The sequence below is a fragment of the Protopterus annectens genome, chromosome 13.part0 (genome assembly GCF_019279795.1).
Source record: "Protopterus annectens isolate FY-2018-M chromosome 13.part0, PAN1.0, whole genome shotgun sequence".
NCBI lineage: Eukaryota > Metazoa > Chordata > Ceratodontiformes > Protopteridae > Protopterus > Protopterus annectens.
Genome location: NC_056747.1, coordinates 1174187470 through 1174205960, shown reverse-complemented (window position 1 = coordinate 1174205960; position 18491 = coordinate 1174187470). Strand labels below are relative to the sequence as shown.

General features: G+C 40.7%; 1 protein-coding gene across 1 annotated transcript in view; it reads right to left on the bottom strand.

The window, feature by feature from the left end:
- DHX8 (DEAH-box helicase 8) overlaps positions 1-18491 on the bottom strand; it is a 959075-nt gene that overhangs the window by 349032 nt on the left and 591552 nt on the right. Inside the window, exons 16-17 of the mRNA XM_044055176.1 lie at positions 17347-17528; positions 1399-1539 (exon numbers count right to left, since the gene is read on the bottom strand). Of these exons, the coding sequence (XP_043911111.1) occupies positions 1399-1539; positions 17347-17528 (323 nt within the window). The remainder of the gene's footprint in view (positions 1-1398; positions 1540-17346; positions 17529-18491) is intronic.

Below are 18491 nucleotides of genomic sequence, written 5' to 3'. Positions count from 1 at the left end.
ACTAAGCTGACTCCGTGCATTGCACTTTTTAATTAAATGGCATACAGAAAACTAAAGTGGTTACAAAAGCACAAATAAATACAGGAAACATTACAAATGAAATGCACTATTTTGCAGAGGGGCTTTTGCACCATACACAGACAATAAAGGCTAAGCTACTCTGAATAAAAGGGGAATAATTAGCTTGGGTTAGACAATCTATTCACCTTTACTTCCAACGTAGAGTGATGTCAGGATTTGGACACTAAGAAATCTACCAGACTCCTGGCTATGCTCCTGCTTTTCCCCAGGACAAATTATTCCTAAACTACCTTTCCTATGTACACATACATATCAGTGAGTTTCTCTGCTCTGTTTATTTTTCTGTCTTCTACTCTTTCTATGACAAAGTCCATATAACTACAGCTGACTTAATATCCCACTACTTAACTGCACCCAATGCTGTATATACTTATTCCACAGTTATGTGCTTTCATTTCATCATCATCCTTACTTTGTATACAATGTTGCTAATGTTACGTGAGCATGCTGTATACCCCTTGTACAAGTACCACTGTAAAAAGATCTTGTGGAACTTTGCATGCAATGCTGGCAAATGTTACCAGAATTCTGTATGTTGTACGTGTACTACTGTCATCATTTCTTGTGGAGCTTTTCTCCCTGGGTCTCAGCTGAAAGGGGGCTTGTTTGGCCAGTCAGCCTTTCCCAGTAAACAAACAGAATAAATAAATAAATAAAACAGCAAAATGTACCCATATAATTAATATTCACTTCAAGTCAGCGAAGATACATCATTTATTTTAGTAGTCTATTTCAGTGAATCATTGGAAAAAAAAAAAAAGATTTGTTCAACTCCTATTGCTTTCATGTCGAGTTAACAGTTATTATTCACAGATTTGAAATATCTGCATGTGATTTTGTCTTCTACTGCGGTGGTGGTGCTGCGGTAGCACTGTCACCTCCCAGTTAGACGTTGCCCGTTCGATTCTCAGTTAGAGCGTCTTCTGTGTGGCGACATGTGTGAATGGGCGTTCCTTCGTTGAAGGTTGTGTGTTAGGCCCGGCAAGCCAGTACGTAAAAATCTACTGCCAATCATTAGCGGACAGGAGTTCTGCTATGGCGACCCCTAACCGGGAAAAGCCGAAAGACACAAACAAACACTCTCATGGCAAAATTCTACCAAAGGTAAAGTCATAGCATTTTCAGTGAAAAGGCAGAACATATGAATGCAAAAAGTGAATCATAAGGACTTTGTTTTACAAGAACTTGATACATACGCAGCTGAGAGAAGACGCACAAGTATTTTTCATTTCCCCTTTAAAACATTTTGGTAATACACTTCTAAACTTCAACACAGCAGTAAAATGAGGTGGAAACACAATAAAAATCAGATATTACCTGAGAAATTGGTGTAACCACAAGCTGGTCAATTCCTGTTTTGGAATTGTACACTTTCTGTTTCACAAAACCTGGATCCACTACATAATAAATGCCGTCAATAGTCAGTGAGGTCTCTGCAATATTAGTAGCGATAACAACCTGAAAAGATATACACATATACAGTTAGACATTTTAAAAACAAAGCAACTCAATCTGCAATCAAGGAAACTTGTAAACAGCTATACAAAAAAGCAATCCTGTTCAGAAAATAAAATATTAACTCTACCCACATCACATACATTTACACTCTGGTAATATTATCAGCTGACATGAAGTAGGTATAGTATGCAAACACAAACATACAGTACCCATAACAATACAACCAAAACACTACAAAAGCACCATAAAATCAACAAATCTGCAACAAACAGTAAACCACAAAATGTAGGTTACAGTACTAAGCATAAAGATTACATATAAAGTACTTCTGTAAACTACAACTGTTAACACCACCCCAAATGCAAACTCATCACAATCCATTATCCTACTCAAAACAGAAAATATAAAAGACATGCTCGTACTTAATCATGTTTTAAATGTGTTTCTTGAAATGGATGTTGTGCTTTCAAATAACAAACCTCAAAGAAATTTCACCCACCGTACTCTCCGAATAACACATAAATTAAAGAAATGGAATACAAGTGTACTGCAGTAACACTCAAATATGAAAGCTACTACTCCACACAAAATCATACAGCAGCACTGCAATCAAAAAGAAAAAGTGAATACAAACACAAATCATTACTAAACAAACAAAAAAAAACAATAAAAAATAGAGACATGAAATCTGTGAAGTACTGATCTGGTATCCCAACATGCAGCGCCAGCATCAACAGTCAGCAGGAGAAAGTAAAAAAAAAGTAGGAATAGGTTTAGAATGTGGAATCCTGGCCACAGCTAGCTTAGCAAAAATTAAATAAAATCCTCTTTCCAGAGGAAAAAAAAACAGTTGGTTTAAGCAGATCTTTATTCACTGATGGATGAGCATTCTTGTCGAATTCCAAACTGACAGCTTAGCAGCTTAAATAGTATCATTCCATGGAGAGGTACCAGGTCTGCTTAGGTGGAGATGGATTGGTAAGTGAAAAAACTAAGCGACCATTTATACAGCCAAAATGAAAAGGGGCTAATCTGGACCTCTCCGTGTTACACCAAAGTTCCAAAGTCTTACATTATTTTACATTTTAACAGTGTTGGGTGTCTTTCATCCACTGTACATGACATAGGTGATAAACCACCACCTTAACATAACTTAATGAAGCACAAAGTTAAAAAAAAAAAAAAAAAAAAAAAAAAAAAAAAACGCACATGAAACAGGACAAAAGGACAGAATTTAAACATTTGGAAATGCTTTTGTCCTTAGGCTATCTCAGGTCCATCTCAAAAGTACACTAGTACACTGCAGTTTTACATGTATAATGCATGTTTACTGTAAGTATATACATATATTTGTGTGTGTAAATGTGCCTGCTTCTATAGACCTTAGTTTTAGAATTTGCTGTGCTCTTTCAAGGGGCTCATGCTGTTGAAAGCCTGCAGTGAAACAAAGAATCCTGTTGTAGAAAGTATGCTGTGATGCAGAGAATCCCAGCCCAGAAATAATCTAAAATGCAGCAAGCAAGACACACAAATGCAAACAGATTTTGGTAGCTCTTTTCTAGAGCATAGCTCTCAATATTCCATCTACAAAATGAGGAACACTATCTCTCAGAATGTGGAACAAAGGGGCAAAAAGTGGAACACCTTCTAACAGCTTCCTAACAACCTCAACTAGGAAGCTCACAGAATGGCTAGAATGTGATATTTTATGTGTATAAAAAGTTCTTTTGATGAATTACTATGATTTAGTACGATTTACTATGGATATCAGTTAAAAAAATTCCTAATACTGAATATGCAACACAACCTTTCGATGTGGAACATCGAGTAAAATGGGTGTTTTAAGTCCCAAAATGAGGAACATTCCTCGTAATGAGGTACGGAGAGAGGAATTAATTTATTACCCTTTCAGATCTTTTGGATTGAGGTGAAAATGGCCACTAAGCACACTTGAGACTTTTAATTTCCTTAATTTTGAAATAGGTATTTTTATATGCAGTACATGAAAAACATTTTATATAGCATTTTAAAACACTGAAATGCAAGAAACACAAAGACAAACACATCTTGGTTGCTCTTTCCCAGAGAGGGGGATGGGTGGGATAACTATCACCTTTAGATATTTTTGTTGAGGTGGGAATAACTCATTAAGCAAACCTGAAAACTTTTGCCATCTTTCTTACATCAGAAAAGAGCAGCTTTTACAGTGAGTATGGTGTTGTGGGGGCATTTTTATATAACATTTTGAAACACTATTCCAGAGCATTTAGTAATACAACCAAGTTAAATACATTTTAAAATGACCTGAAACATAAAACAGATGTTTCAGATAATTCAGTATTACATATGGAATACAAGTTAAATCGGGCATACAATAACTCATAGAAATACTGAGTAAAAGGTGATGGAAACTTTGCGTACAATATCCATGAACCAAAGGCTGCAGTAATAACAAACATTAAATTGGGAGAACTACTCAAGTACTAACTCCCTTGCCCAGCGCTTTCCAGAATTTATAAACTCGAATGCCCTGGATCAACTGGTCAACAACCCCACCACAGGTGACAACATATTGGACCTGGTCATCACCAACATGGGTGACCGGTGTTCCACACCGGAGGTCAACCCCTTGCTGGTTAGATCAGATCATAGACTAATCACTCTGGATATCCACATTCCGCCCCCACCCCCAATAAAGGAAATCACTGTGAAAAGTGTTTCAAAAGCAAACTTCACGTTACGGAAGATCAAGGTGGAAAGGTTCACAGTCCCCATGCTAAAGGACAACACTGTCCAAGCTGCTGAATCCCTTACAAAGGCACTCTATGAGCACCTGCAAGAATGCATGGATTGTGCTATATTCGAAAGAAAAATTACCAAGGTCTCCAAAGATTACCACAAAGTGTTCTTTAGCTATGTAAAGAACCTAAGTGGAAACTCTCAGATCTGCTCTGAGTTAGTGCAGAATGGCAAAAAATATACTGAACCGACTGATATTGCCAACATTCTGGCAGACAGGTTTAGTTCAAACTTCACCTCCCTTTCACCCTTTAAAGGGCCCATAACCATACCAGAAGAAAGTACAGCCCCAGCAATCACTGACTCGCAGCTTAAAACAACACTATCCAAAGCCAAAAACACAGCTTCAATGGGACCAGACGGTGTCCCAGGCTGTGTCTTACAAGAGCTCCAAAATGAACTAACCCCTCACTTAAACGCACTGTTCAAACTCAGCCTCTCTACAAGCTACGTACCCATAGAGTGGCGCACAGCAACAGTTATCCTGCTCCACAAAGGTGGAGCCACAACGGACCCCAGGAACTATCACCCTATAAGCCTGACTAGCCTGGTCTGCAAGGCTATGGAGCGCATCATCATGGCACTCATTAACAGAGACATTGGGAACCTCCAAACATTGGACCCTACCCAGTTTGGCTTTGTTAAGTGCAGATTATGCCTCCTAAACCTGGTGGACTTCTTTGAGACAGTTACCAAGGCTTTAGACGAGGGAAAGGAGGTCCACACAGCCTACCTATACCTCGCAAAGGCTTTCAACACCATTCCCCATTCTGGTTTTATAGACAAGCTCACCCGCCTGAACATAAACTCCTACATCACGAGATGGCTTGCCAATTGGCTCACGGATAAAACCCACACGGTAAGAGTCGCAGGCTCTAGGTCCGACTCTAAACCAGTTACAAGTGGCGTCCCCCAGGGCTCAGTCCTGGGACCCCTCCTGTTCGGTATATACTTCTCAGAAGTACAGGCAAGCACAGGAGGACTATGGCTGACCAAGTTCGCAGATGACTGCAAACTGGGGGCCATAATTGACTTTCCGGCTGATACAGACATCCTCCAGAAGGACAGATACCTGGTGTCAAAATCATGGCCTCAAGCTAAATGCTAAAAAGTGCATAGTCATCCCCTTTGGAAAAAAACAAAGTACCCGCGAACTACCACATACGTGGTAGTCCCCTAAATACAGAAAATGTAATAAGGGATCTGGGGACCAAAGTAGATAGCAATCTCTCCTTTGATAATCATATTGCCAAGGTGGTTAGAAAATCCATGTGACCCACCTAATCACAAAAGAGTTCACATCTACAACAAAAGAGGTTACTGTGCCCCTCTACTCATCACTCCATCAGACCCATCATAGAGTACAACGCCCCATTTGGGATGTACCTTACAAGACACCTGCAACAGCTGGAAAGACCTCACCCAGAGGATTACTGGCCTCAGACAGATTCCCTATGCAGCCCGACTGAAGAAACTCCAGCTGTACTCGGTTGCATACCGCTTACTCAGAGGTGATCTCTGCCTGACATACAAGGCCATGTCCAACCCAGAATTGATGGACATGCTCCACCTAAAAAAAACCAATCCCTGAGAGCCACACGCTTTATGGATCTAAACCTCACCACAACGATAAATAGGACGTGCTGGAGGGATAAATTCCTGTCCCAGAGACTCCCCATGCTTTGGAACAGGATTCCAATCTACATTAGGCAGAGACCCTCACTAAAACTTTTCAAGAGAAACCTTGACGAGTGGATGGGAAACAGAAAATTTACCCCAGGGATCACTGCAGTGGCTGGTGCAGGGAACTACTCTAAGGGGGCAGCGAAAGCCAACACATTCTGGCTAGGCTTATAGATACCCTAGGGCAGACAGCCTAGTACTTGCCTATGAACCTATAAGACAGGTGGTTTTAAACATTTAGTCCATGTTTAAATGTCCTTAACCTAGCTGCAAATTTAGTAGAAGTTTTTATGGTGGAGCTTTCTCATGGCCAAGATGCTTTTGAATGAATAGGTGGAGTTCATTCTTGGTGCCCTGTGGGCAGTGAATTTTATCTGGCATTTATAGCTGCATTTTCTCAAGAACAGCATTTCTGCTGCATTCCAATAGGTCCATCTCCAAGAAGTCCAGAATGTGGCACTTGAAGCCATTATTTTTGGGGAAGTCTATGCAGTGTTATGCCAATGGATTTACAAGTCTTTTGGGCCTTATGTCATTGAGCCCACATGCAAGCCTTATTTTGAATTTACTGATGGTCTTCCCTATATAAAAGGCACTGCAGGTATTACACTGAGCTCTGGATATCACAAACTCAGTATTTCAATCATCTCTTAAGGTGCTCCACATTCTTCTCTTTAGCACAGAGCAATCATAGTGGTCTGAGTTGCTGAGGTATTGGCAGAAGCTACAGTTAGGAGGCCCACAACTGTAGGCACACATGTTGATATCAGGCTTGCCCTTGCTTTTGAGACAGTCCTGTACACTTTTGGCTATTTTGAAAATAAATGAGGGGGTCAGGCTCCAGGGTTTTTTCTACCTGCTTGTTTTCTTTTATAATGCCCCAACTGTTAGTGATCATCTTCCTGATTTTCTTATAGTCTTAGTGAATGTCAAGAAAATACTGTGTTTCCTGTACTACTGTCTGTGGTCTCTGTAGAGCTTGCTGTGCTGTCTAGTCAGCCTTCATAGAAGGTCACAAAGGGCCATGTCATTTTTTTTTCTTTTGTAGGGCTTCAACCAGATCTATTATTCTTAAGATGGTGTCACTCTATCCTCTAGCAAGCAAGTCTATTTCAGATCATTGGTTTCTTTTGACACTATGGCCAGCCTCATAACATGGGACTTGATCACATTCCTCTGTGTGATATGCGGGTGCATGCTGTGGTTAAATAAAAGCATTTTATCTTTGTAGGTTTTCACTACAAGTTACTGCCAAGGGTCCCCCACTGGATTCCTTGGAAACAGTTAAGTCCAAGAAGATGACTGAGGTTTTACTGTGGCAGGTAGTAAATTTGAGGAATCAAGTAGTCTTGTTGATATAGTCATAAAATTCTTCCAGAAACTTTTCATACCTCTCCAAGATGATGAAAACATCATCAATAAAGCACAGATAATACTTCAACAACTCTTGGTAGACACTACTGTAAATGAAATCATTCTCCCACTTTTTGAGTGCCATATTAACTAGGCTGGGGGCCATGGCTACCCTCATAGTGCAAGCAGATCCATAGGATAGCTAACTGAGATTAAAGTGGAAGTAGTTGTTCCTTGGGACTAGATTTAGTTGTTTTCCTAGTAGTTCTGTTTCACTAGGCATGGCCACTCTATCTTTGAGGCAGGCTTCAATGACTGCTTGTATTCAATAAGCATGTGGAAGCACTGTGTACAGTGCTTCTACATCGATTGTGACCAAAACAGTGTTGTCACTGACAAGTGTATTGCATATTTTACTGAGAAAATCCACTCTGCCAAGTATAAATCACTTGTGCAAATCATGCCCCTAGCTGAGGGGAAACATCTATGAAAATGGACATGGCTTCAGTAATTGCTCCCGCACTAGCCACTACTGGCCTATACAGAGGTTTCAGCAAGTTCTTTTGGGGTTTTGGTGACCCAATCAAATTGGGATTTTAGAATGTGGTGCAGTCAGAAAGTCAGATAATCTTGCATTCAACAGATCACTTTCATGCGTCACTCTGAGCAGCTTTTGTATACTGTTGTAGGTTTAACATCATTTAACTCCCTTCTACACTAAAACTGTTCGTTGTTGAGTATTATTTCAATTTCACTGTTATATATGGCAGTATCAGTCACAAGCATAAACCCTCCATTATCATTTTTCATTACTCTTAAGAGATTTATCTTTACTGAGAATTTCAGAGCCTTTAATTCTTCCTTACTGATATTGTTAAAATTGTTCTTGGGGCTTTTCTTAGGATTTTGTGGATATCTGCCTTGCATCTACTTTCAGTCCTTAAAATACAATCCTTCCACCCTCAAACACATAGTCCCATGCCACTGCTGACTACAAAAATGTTTAAAACTTCCACAAATTAAGGCATTGCATTAACCATCTTTTACAGCGGTCTATGAAGTCATCAAGGAAACCAGTATGCTGACTCTCAAAGTCATCCAGTTCTGTAATTCAGATAATGCAAACCCCTCGTGGCCACAAACTCTGTAACACAGAGGAATGAAGAACTGAATGTGACCCAAGCAATCAAAGTTTGATTACGTGCATTTGGAGGAGCCAGCAGAGGGATGAGGAAGGAATAACAAGGCATCAACCTGCTCTCGTCTTTCCCAGGGTGAGGGAATGGACAAAGGGAGGCAGGCACTCTGTGTAACTGAGTTCTGTTGGAGGTCAGCTCCAACACCAGAGGTTGGGTTGGGTTGTGGGCAGAAGATGGTCTTGCCCATGAGCCACGGATGGAGTCATTTCTCGTACACACACCTCATGGCAGTCCCAGCCTTCTGAAAGACTTTTACATGCAAAAAAGGGTGTAGGGGTCACAGTACATGATGACCCAAGCAACTAAAATATATATTGGCTGGCATGATGGCTTCTCTCTGGCTTCATCAACTGATTTTGCCTCAGCAGTGCATAATCAGTATAGCACTGGGGAAACCTCAAAGTGTGTGTATATGGGGTGTGGGGTGAGGTACAGGCCAGATCAACATGGAGGCTTACGACAGAGTTGCTATGTGACAGGGGTGGATTACAACCCCAGATAAGACAAGTCATGAAGTGGAATATAAAGGGATTGCAGTAAAAGTCCTCATGACTGGGTATTACCCAATACATGCCACAAAGTACTCAACAAGCCACTCTAGGATCTAATCACCAAAACATCCAATTTTACTTAATTTGTGTTATTAAATGGGTAAGACAACTAATCTTTCTCAAACCCTTTAAGTCATGACTCAGGCCACAACAAAAAAGGGTTAGTGCAATATAGATGGGCAATTTTGCACATCTAAATATGTTATTGGAAGGTGGGAGGAAACATAATTACCGAGGATAAAAACACACAAACAAAGGGAGAACATGCAAAGACCAGAAAGACAGTAACCAGAAGCTGAGTTTGAACTTCAGACCCTGGAACTATGACGCAAAGATCTTACCCCCATGCTGCTCAAGTTTCTAATCAGTAAATTTTGACTCGAAGTATAAAAACACTACTACTCCTAAAGATATACAAAATTTTAAAATAAATTCTCATAACTTAAAAATATTTCAAAGCCCCACTTCCAACATTTCTGGCTCTAGATCAAATTATAAACGTGTATCAATAAATGCTTCACACAAAAAACAACCGTCAGACGGTTTAAAAAGAAAGCACTCACATAATATCGCAACAAATCACAAAAGATCATGCAAAATTTAGAAATAAATAAAAACGCCTACGCCTGCTAAAAAAGAACCACTCAAAGTCAATCATTTGAAAAATACAATTAGAAACACCTGAAAACAGCCATGTGCTTACTGTGTAAGTTGATCTATGAAGGAAGCCTACTTGATGGATCATGGGGATTGGTTCATCCACTTAAGACACAATTCTGCATTTTTTGGAAGATCTCATGTTTATGTAAGTGCAAGCTCAGTGTTAACAAACACTGTTAATGCATGATGTAATATGATTTGATGTCATGCACTGATTATGTAACCATGACTTTCCCATTAGCCTACCACTTTGCCCCAATTACTTGATGACACACTTCTTTCAGACGGTTATGAAAATTTATAATCTGCATGGCCAATATGCAACAACCAGTTACATGTTACCAGACTTACAGCAAAGTCTAACATCTAAGGCTGGATGGAAAGGCCACCCACCCACAGAGGGATTAAGGAGGGTCTCCTTATGGATCAAGTGATACAAGTAAATATCTCATGTCAGGAATCCTCTTTCAAGGGTCCTACAATTATGCTGAATCCCAACCACCTGGTCAGTCAAACCAGGGACCAACCCTTAGGAGGCTGAGTCTTTACGTCATCATATTACAGGAAACCTGACTGCTGAAGTTATAGCCAAGACAATAATGCCCGGCAAAAGTATGTACCAAAGGCCAAAAGGCCAAAGCACAGACATTTGCAAAGGAGTCATTCCTGATGTAATCACCAGAAGCTTTATGGAACAATCTCCCACATGAAATAAAGTGCCAAGACTCTATACCAGGGTTCAAGACATTTGCTGAGCAACTCCAACAAAACAAAACCTATAAATGCTCTAAAGATAATGGTTAAAAATGAATACCACTGACTGAAAACTGTCCTGCTCTTACGAAATCATTTCATACTAACCTCTGCTGCTGGTGTCTCCTTATTGCATATACTGTATATACATAGACTTTCAGTGTATATGCATAAATAAGATATGCGTTATTACATATATTGACATACAGATACTAAAAAGCTTATATGCATATTAATCTTTTATTTGTAACAACCAGTTGTATAAAGTTCTGTTTCATTTTTTCCTTCTTCTTACACATGTACTTTGCTTATTTACTTCACTGTCTATTTATCCTACCGAAGCAGCAGTATCTTTTCATAGGTGGAATGGCCACTGGGGCCTTTATAAGCCTAGTCATGTATCTCTCAAGGATAAGAATCAAACCCTGTATCTTGTACCTGTGTGGTAAACACCTCAACCATTAAGCCAATCCCCAACCCCTTAAAATATAGGCAAGTACTAGACTAGCTGCCCTTGTGGGCTGTTTTAAGCTTAGTTAATTTCCCTTTCAAAAGTAAGAATTAAACCCTGTACCCACTGCAAAGTAAACATATTAACTATTATATCAACCCAACCTTATACACCTGAATAAATGTACAGTATGTAAAGATTACCTGTATTGCCTTTTTGCCAAGACTGTGGCAGCCCATCTACTCAGTTACCAGATAATAAATAAAACAGCCATATCCCTAGCAGAGTGGAGTGCACCATTTTCCGAAATGAGGGTTGATGTTTGATAGCAAAAATATGACAGCTAGTAATTCACTAAAAAAAGCTTTGACAACTTGGAGGCCTTCCCTCCCTGAAGTAAATGCAGACAGCAGCTGTTCAGTCTTCCTCAACTAAAGCATGTGTATCACACTAAACTTGAATTAATGAGCACATTCCAGGGTATGAAGGGATTTTGCTCATCTGGCTTGACAATACAAAGAAAACAGGGGGGATGACATGACTGATTCTTTGCCAATCTGACTAGTTCAGAGATGCATCAGGTCTCTATGAAAGATCAAATCTGCTTCCCTACGCAGGAAAGCCTGCAAGTCTAGGCTATGACCACTATTAAAAGCATTTACTAAGAGACAAGCTTCACTGCTGCCAAATCACAAACTTCAGATGAGAGTAAGGGGAAGGAGTCTTCAAATAGAGTGGGAGATACAGGCACCCATTTAAGAAACTGCTTGATCAGCTGGTGTTGAGCCACCATCCTGACCTCTTCATGGTCAACATGACCACAAACAGCAGAGTCATTCTCCAAAGACTGTGAACACAGAGGCCAAATCACACTGGTGCCCAGAGGCAAGTTGTAATAATCTACAAGCTGCTGATCATAATATTACAGGCTAATGTTCCAAACAAATGGACAACCATTTCACTTGCAACAATAGGCCTGCCAAATGGAAACATTCTCAGCAGATTCAATCACTTTTAAGATCTCAGTCAATTGGATCAAAATGTTATAGATCAGGAACCCAACACTGAGATGGAGTCAGCAAACATTACAACCATGCATATACTCTGTGGCTCTTCCTTGAACCTTGATATGTGATGTGGGATCAGGAAACATGGTGGGAAGATGGACAGGAAGACAAATAACCCTCTCTCATTTGGTGGGATGGAAAACACATCTACTACAATCATTTCCTAAGCAAGAAATATCACGCATCAGTGACCTGACAATGTGAAACCACAAAATCATGTCAGCCACTAGGGGCAATGAGGGAAAATTTTGGACTTTCTTTTCTGACTTCTGTGATGAAACACTGAATGTATAAGATTCTTCCTCAGCTCTGGATGGGTAATGTATCTGCAAAACTCCCCCTGTCCTGATGTATTAAGCAGAAAAAGGGAAGACATGCATTTTTCTCTAGTAACAAATGGGTCAAGCTTCAGAGTACCCCACTACTATAAAATCTGAATCAAACACGGCTTTGGATTCTGCAATTCTAAAAGAGGATCAGAGAAAAGGTTTACTGAGTTCACTAACAATATACCCACCTGAGATATGACATGCTAAGCATGTGATGGTTCTTCTCTATGTCTCACTGCCAGATAAACAGGCTTTTGACACAGTGACTAAAAAAATGTTCCCCCATACTTAGTTGCCACAAAATGCATTAGATATTCGAGTTAGGAAGGGCCTCAGAAATTGTTTCCTCACAGAGGCTTTCAGTACCAGAAGGACTGCACACAGCTCAAAATGGCTGACATGGTGCAAATGTCAATAATGAAGCTCATCTCTTGAGGGACATTTACCTGGAATTGTGCGGTAGTGAAGATTAATTTCCTAACTTGTTAGAAAAGCATCTTTCAGCAAAACCTACAAGTTTGGTTGTAGGAAAAGCAGGCCAGTGGAGGATGACTGGGACTGCCCACTATTCCAGAGTCTGGTGCAGGGTGCTAACAGAAGAATATATGTGACAGCATTCCGACTTTGCAGCTACTGGCATCTCATAATCCGTTGCAACACTCACATCCTCAAGCAAGTAAACATGTCTTAATGCCCCGAAGGAACATGAGGGCCCAAGTATAGATTCTTCACTGTATTCTCATTGATGCTTCCATATTCAAGACACCTTGGATCCTCAATGTGGTTAGGAACAATTAACACTGAAACATGTCCAGCTCTGTAACAATCAATGCAATCCTCTGAGACAGGATCAGACAGTGCATTTATCAGTTTATGGTCACCACCAAGCCATGGAAGTAGCTGCTCTAAGAATATCACTATAGAGCCCTTCAAAAGGGTGACCTCAAGTGCTTGTGACTGAAACAAGGTACATATAAAGTTATTTTTCCTGCAGGGCTTTGGTCACCGTGGCTAACACCCCAGAACACACACTGCTTACAAAGGAAATCTAAAAGGCAACACCATACAGAAAGTGGTGCCCACCCAAAGCACACAACAAAAGACTCTTCGGTGAGGACTCCACAGAACTGTGCAAAAAGCCACCTATCAAACCAAACAACATAATCTGGATGTCCTGTGACAGCCCAGGTACTGACCCCCAGGAAAGCCACTATCTAGAAACTGAGCAAATGCACTTGCTGAAGTTACTAAGGTCCACGATGAGACGGAATCCTTCTCTCCCTTTCTGAAGCAGAAAGGAAATGAATTTAGGACTCCTGGCCTCATTTCAAAAGAGATACATCCACTATGGTCTCTGCGGAGTCCAGTCTGGGTCAGCATCAAAGATTCTGGAGAAAGCTCAACTTCTAAATGAACCTCTCCTCTTTCAGGCCATCCATGATCACATCAATATATTGCTGATGGTCTCCATGTCAGGATGATCCTAGAAAACTACCTTACAAGGAACACCTATCTGACAATTAGGACTGTGGTTGTTGGGGATGCAGTATCATTCCACTGACTGAGTTAGCTGGTTCTGAATTATGCAAAATCCTGCGCTACCCGAGTGCCTTCCAATGGTTGTGAAGTAGCAGTTTCTTCTTGGATGGGATGGATATGCCCAGAAAAGAGGCGAGGGCTTAATGGGACATCATAGAAATCTTTCACAGGGGATAAAGGAACTGTTTCCTCCCTATGAGCTCATCCAGTAGGTACTGAGATAGCTCGCTTTGAATAACCTCCTCTATAAAATGGGTGCTTCATTGATGGACAACTGCAGCCAAACCATCCTTAGCAGGCACACACCTAAGCCTGTTGCCCCAACCACAGCATCACAGATGCCTCCACTGGGGCATCAGATGGAGTGGTCTTAATTATTACCTTCTTATGCCAAGATTCAGAGAGAGAGAGGGAAGCTTTTCCAGTGCCAAATCCACTGTCAAGGATTAGAATCTGGAGAGGCAAAAAGAGAGTTAAAGGTTCTATGTCAGAGAGAAGATGACTCTCTTGCCCACCCTGTCTACAGCTTTAGACTCCTCGTCTAGTGACAACGTAATGAAATGCTGCAAGCTCTACATTCTGTGTTGGAAATATCATGAGGTCATCAGCAAAAGGGACATTGGATCAGGATCTCATTTTGCTCAGACAGTGGTTTAAGGAGAGCATGTTCTCTCTCAAGAGTCGAAGGGGCAGAGTCCAGATGGTTCCAAATACAAACTTGGCCTCTGTAACGACTGGCTCCCAAGGAAAGATTACTTAAACCTGTCACCTCCTTCTTCCTCAAATACTCATTAAGACATTTCTTGGGGGAAAGAATGGAAACACAAGTCAGTCTATGGAGAACCTCATAAGCCATACAGTCTCGTCAAATATTAGGTCATCCACTGGGGTTATGACAGGTTAGGACTCTGTTCTTATCTGTCAGAAATAATGGCCTATGGATCTTCAAGATTCCTTACAGGGCGTCAAAGAAGTACGGCGTTCCAGTCTAGTCTCTCCAACAGGAACAAGGTCCTGTATGGACATGCACAGGGTTAACAGTGTGAAGGACATGTGCTGGACTGGAGTGGCAGGATAGTGGCTATTTGAGGTGGGGGTACCCAAGAGGCAGACAGAAATCAGGCCATACCCCTTAAGGGTATATTTTCTCACCTGTGAGGACAGGCTTCAAACTTAAGTTTGACGTCAACGGCTTAAATCACATGCCCTGGCATGGGAAGAATTGGTGGAACTCTTCTAACTGGACCACTAACAAAGTTTGGAAGGAGACCATGGGTAAGGTGTCCCTGACCCTGAGTACTACCACTAAGCTATTGCCAAGTGAATCAAGGGGATGCTTTATGGGATAAGGTTAGTTATAGAAGTGCTTTAGCTAAATGACCAAGAGAAGGGTGATGATTACCCTCCAAGTATATACCCTTCAAGGGTATGAACCATACCTCTCAACCTCAACATAAGAAATCTGGACAAAGCCTGACATGATGGGGGGACAAATGCCCAAAAAATAGGGACATATTTTAAATATTGCTTTTTACAAACTTAGAAAGTTGCTGCTAGAACAGCAGGATTTGTGTTAGTATGCATTTTCTGAAGGATATGAAGTCTGAAACTCAAATGCATGTCATTATTTAGCGACTTTAATCCTTAGATCATCCCAGTAATTTTTCAAAAAAATTTTTTTTTTGTGAAGAACAAAGTATGAGGCAAAAATCTTGACATTCTGCGAAAATCTGTACAATTGAGAGGTATAGTGGGAACCAGGTACACGTCCTTTGGGCCTGCCATCATTCACTGAAATGGAAGACAAGTGTGAGCCTGAGTCTTCAGCAGATGAGGACAAGTTTTGACATTTTGGGAATGAAAGGCAATTTCTGAAAAGGATGATGGTTTGATTGGGTCCTGCCCCCATTTCTTTGCCTTTCTGACACTGATCCTAAAAATACTTTATGGTTCTACTGGAACACCTTTGCCTTCCTCTCTCTACAATGGTGATCATTCACTGCCTTCCTCTTAATGCAGCAGTAGGCCAGGAGTTTCTCTGTTTGATATCTACAAGTATCAAGGTTGAAACTTTGACACTCATTGCAATTCTTCAAACTGTGCTCCTTGCAGGTGGCAGAAGCAGTGTGGATCTTCCCTCATACTTTGGCAGTCACTTGGACACTTACATTTTCCATTTTATGCAAGGTAAATGGGAACTTCCATTAAGTAACTTAAGTCTCCCAAATAAAAAAGTGGAAACAGCAGGAAAGAAACTGGCAGAGGTCAGTGGCTAGTTAAAGTGTGATGTCACTGTGTGCGTGGCAAAATAAGGCTGAAATGGAATGGAACACAACTCAGGAAAATACTTGACAAGGTGGGCTTCTGATGTTAGAGCTGTAACTTTTCCTAACCTTTCTTTAAAATTTCTCCAAACAGTCTCAGATGTAGCTTTCATTCCAGACCTTGTGCTAGCTCTCATTTTTCCTCTCAATGTCAGGCTGTCCTGTGAATACCCAAGACTTCAGGAACAAATGCTGGTTCCTATTCCCACCTCTGACATAAGGCCTGCAGCTTCAAGGTCAACCAACACCACAAAGAGGACATCTACACATCTTGAAAAGTCCTTGTTCTGTCAGTGTCGGGTCTAAGCCACACTCAACTGTGCCACCCCCCAACATCACGTATGTGTTACCCACTCCTCCATAGGCACTAACTTCAAGGTATTCAGCAGTTATCTCATTTCTGGTACAGGACTTCAGGGACTGAAAAATGTACTCCTGTTACAATCCTCCTCTTCTAACATCAAACACTTATCTCAAGAATGTCAATCAAATTTTTATTCCCAACTCTTACTAATTCAGGTTATTTACTATGCTACACCTAATCACCAACTTCTCTTCTCTATTACTTAAAATTTGTATGCACAATCTGTATGCTAAATGCTTGCCTCTTCTCCTTTTTCACAAAGCTGTTCAGAGATGCACCTACTCTTCCCCTCCTCTGTCCTGAAACATTTCTGTTTAACATACGGCTAGGATATTCAGAGTTCTAGCAACCACTTTTAGGAATCAAAGCATTTCTAAAACAGACAATGCATCACCACCTTTTAAAAATGTTAAGCTACAGACGTTTTGAGTTACTCCCTAAACTTCTTACACTCCTTAATACTTCCATCTAGCCATACCTAATTCTCTGACCATTGGTACAGTACAGTATTCATCTATGTAGTATTCTATTCATCACGCACTCCCTTATTTAATAAGCATACTACAGTACAGCCCCCTTGCCCTCCATCTAGACTGTTCACCTCTTCATCCAACGGTCTCAAGAGTCCCAGCAATTGTGCAAATTATGGACAATCTAACTTTATATTAAGTGAACAGCATGATGAAATAGATACATACACTTGAGAGTGCATCTTTGACACTACTTTGCACTTACCTTCCTACTACCTGGAGGGGCTGGGTCAAAGATCCTTGTTTGCATTTCACTTGGCAGAGCAGAATAGACAGGAAGGATGATTAATTCAGGAACATCTGGTCCAAGTGACTTCATTCTTTCATACAAGATCTCACAGGCTGTATCAATCTCTTCCTGACCAGTCAAGAAGACTAGAATGTCACCTAGAAAATTACAAATGGGTTAAAAGATGCACACTAAAATATGGCAAAAAGAGGGGGGGTTCTAGGTCACATTCATATCATACCACTGGTTCAAGAAATGCAGCATTTGCAGAAAAAAATATCAACAAAAAAGCCCTACTTAAAATCACCAATACTCTTCACACAGCTACTAGTAGCATAAAATGTAAGCATTTGCTACCACATTTACTAGCGGACTTTAGCAATTCTCACTTACCTAAGTATGACAAAGATAAAAAATAAGTTTGTGATGAAGCTGTATTCTAAGATATAGTACTGAAAAAAAATGCGAGCTTTCTCAAATGTCATTATTCATGGCACTATATGTTATGATACCTACAGTTCCTGGCCTGATCGGTATATACCTGGCTTGAATAAATGGGCTTCTATCAAATGAGTGCTAATTAAGTGTGCACCATATTTAGCACATCTCACCATCAATGTGTAAAGAAAAGATATGCAAGATGCTTAACATACATGGAACTCATAAACAAAGACAATGGTAACCTCCAAACTCTGGATCCCACCCAGTTCGGGTTTGTGAAAGGCAGATCATGCCTCCTGAACCTGATCGACTTCTTTGAGGCAGTCACCAAAGCTGTAGATGAGGGTAGAGTGGTTCACACAGCCTATTGTGACCTCGCCAAGGCTTTCGACACCATCCCTCATTCTGGAATTATAGCTAAACTCACTAAAAACTAGGTATAAACCCTACGTCACAAGATGGATTGCCAACTGGCTCACTGACAGAACCCACACTGTAAAAGTTGCAGACTCCAAATCTGACCTCAAACGAGTGACAAGTGGAGTAACGCAGGGTTCAGTCCTGGGACCTCTCCTGTTTGGTATCTATGTTTTTGAAGTACAGGCTAACACAAAAGGCCTCTGGCTAACGAAGTTCGCAGATGACTGCAAACTAGGAGGCATAGTCAAGTCCCCAAATGA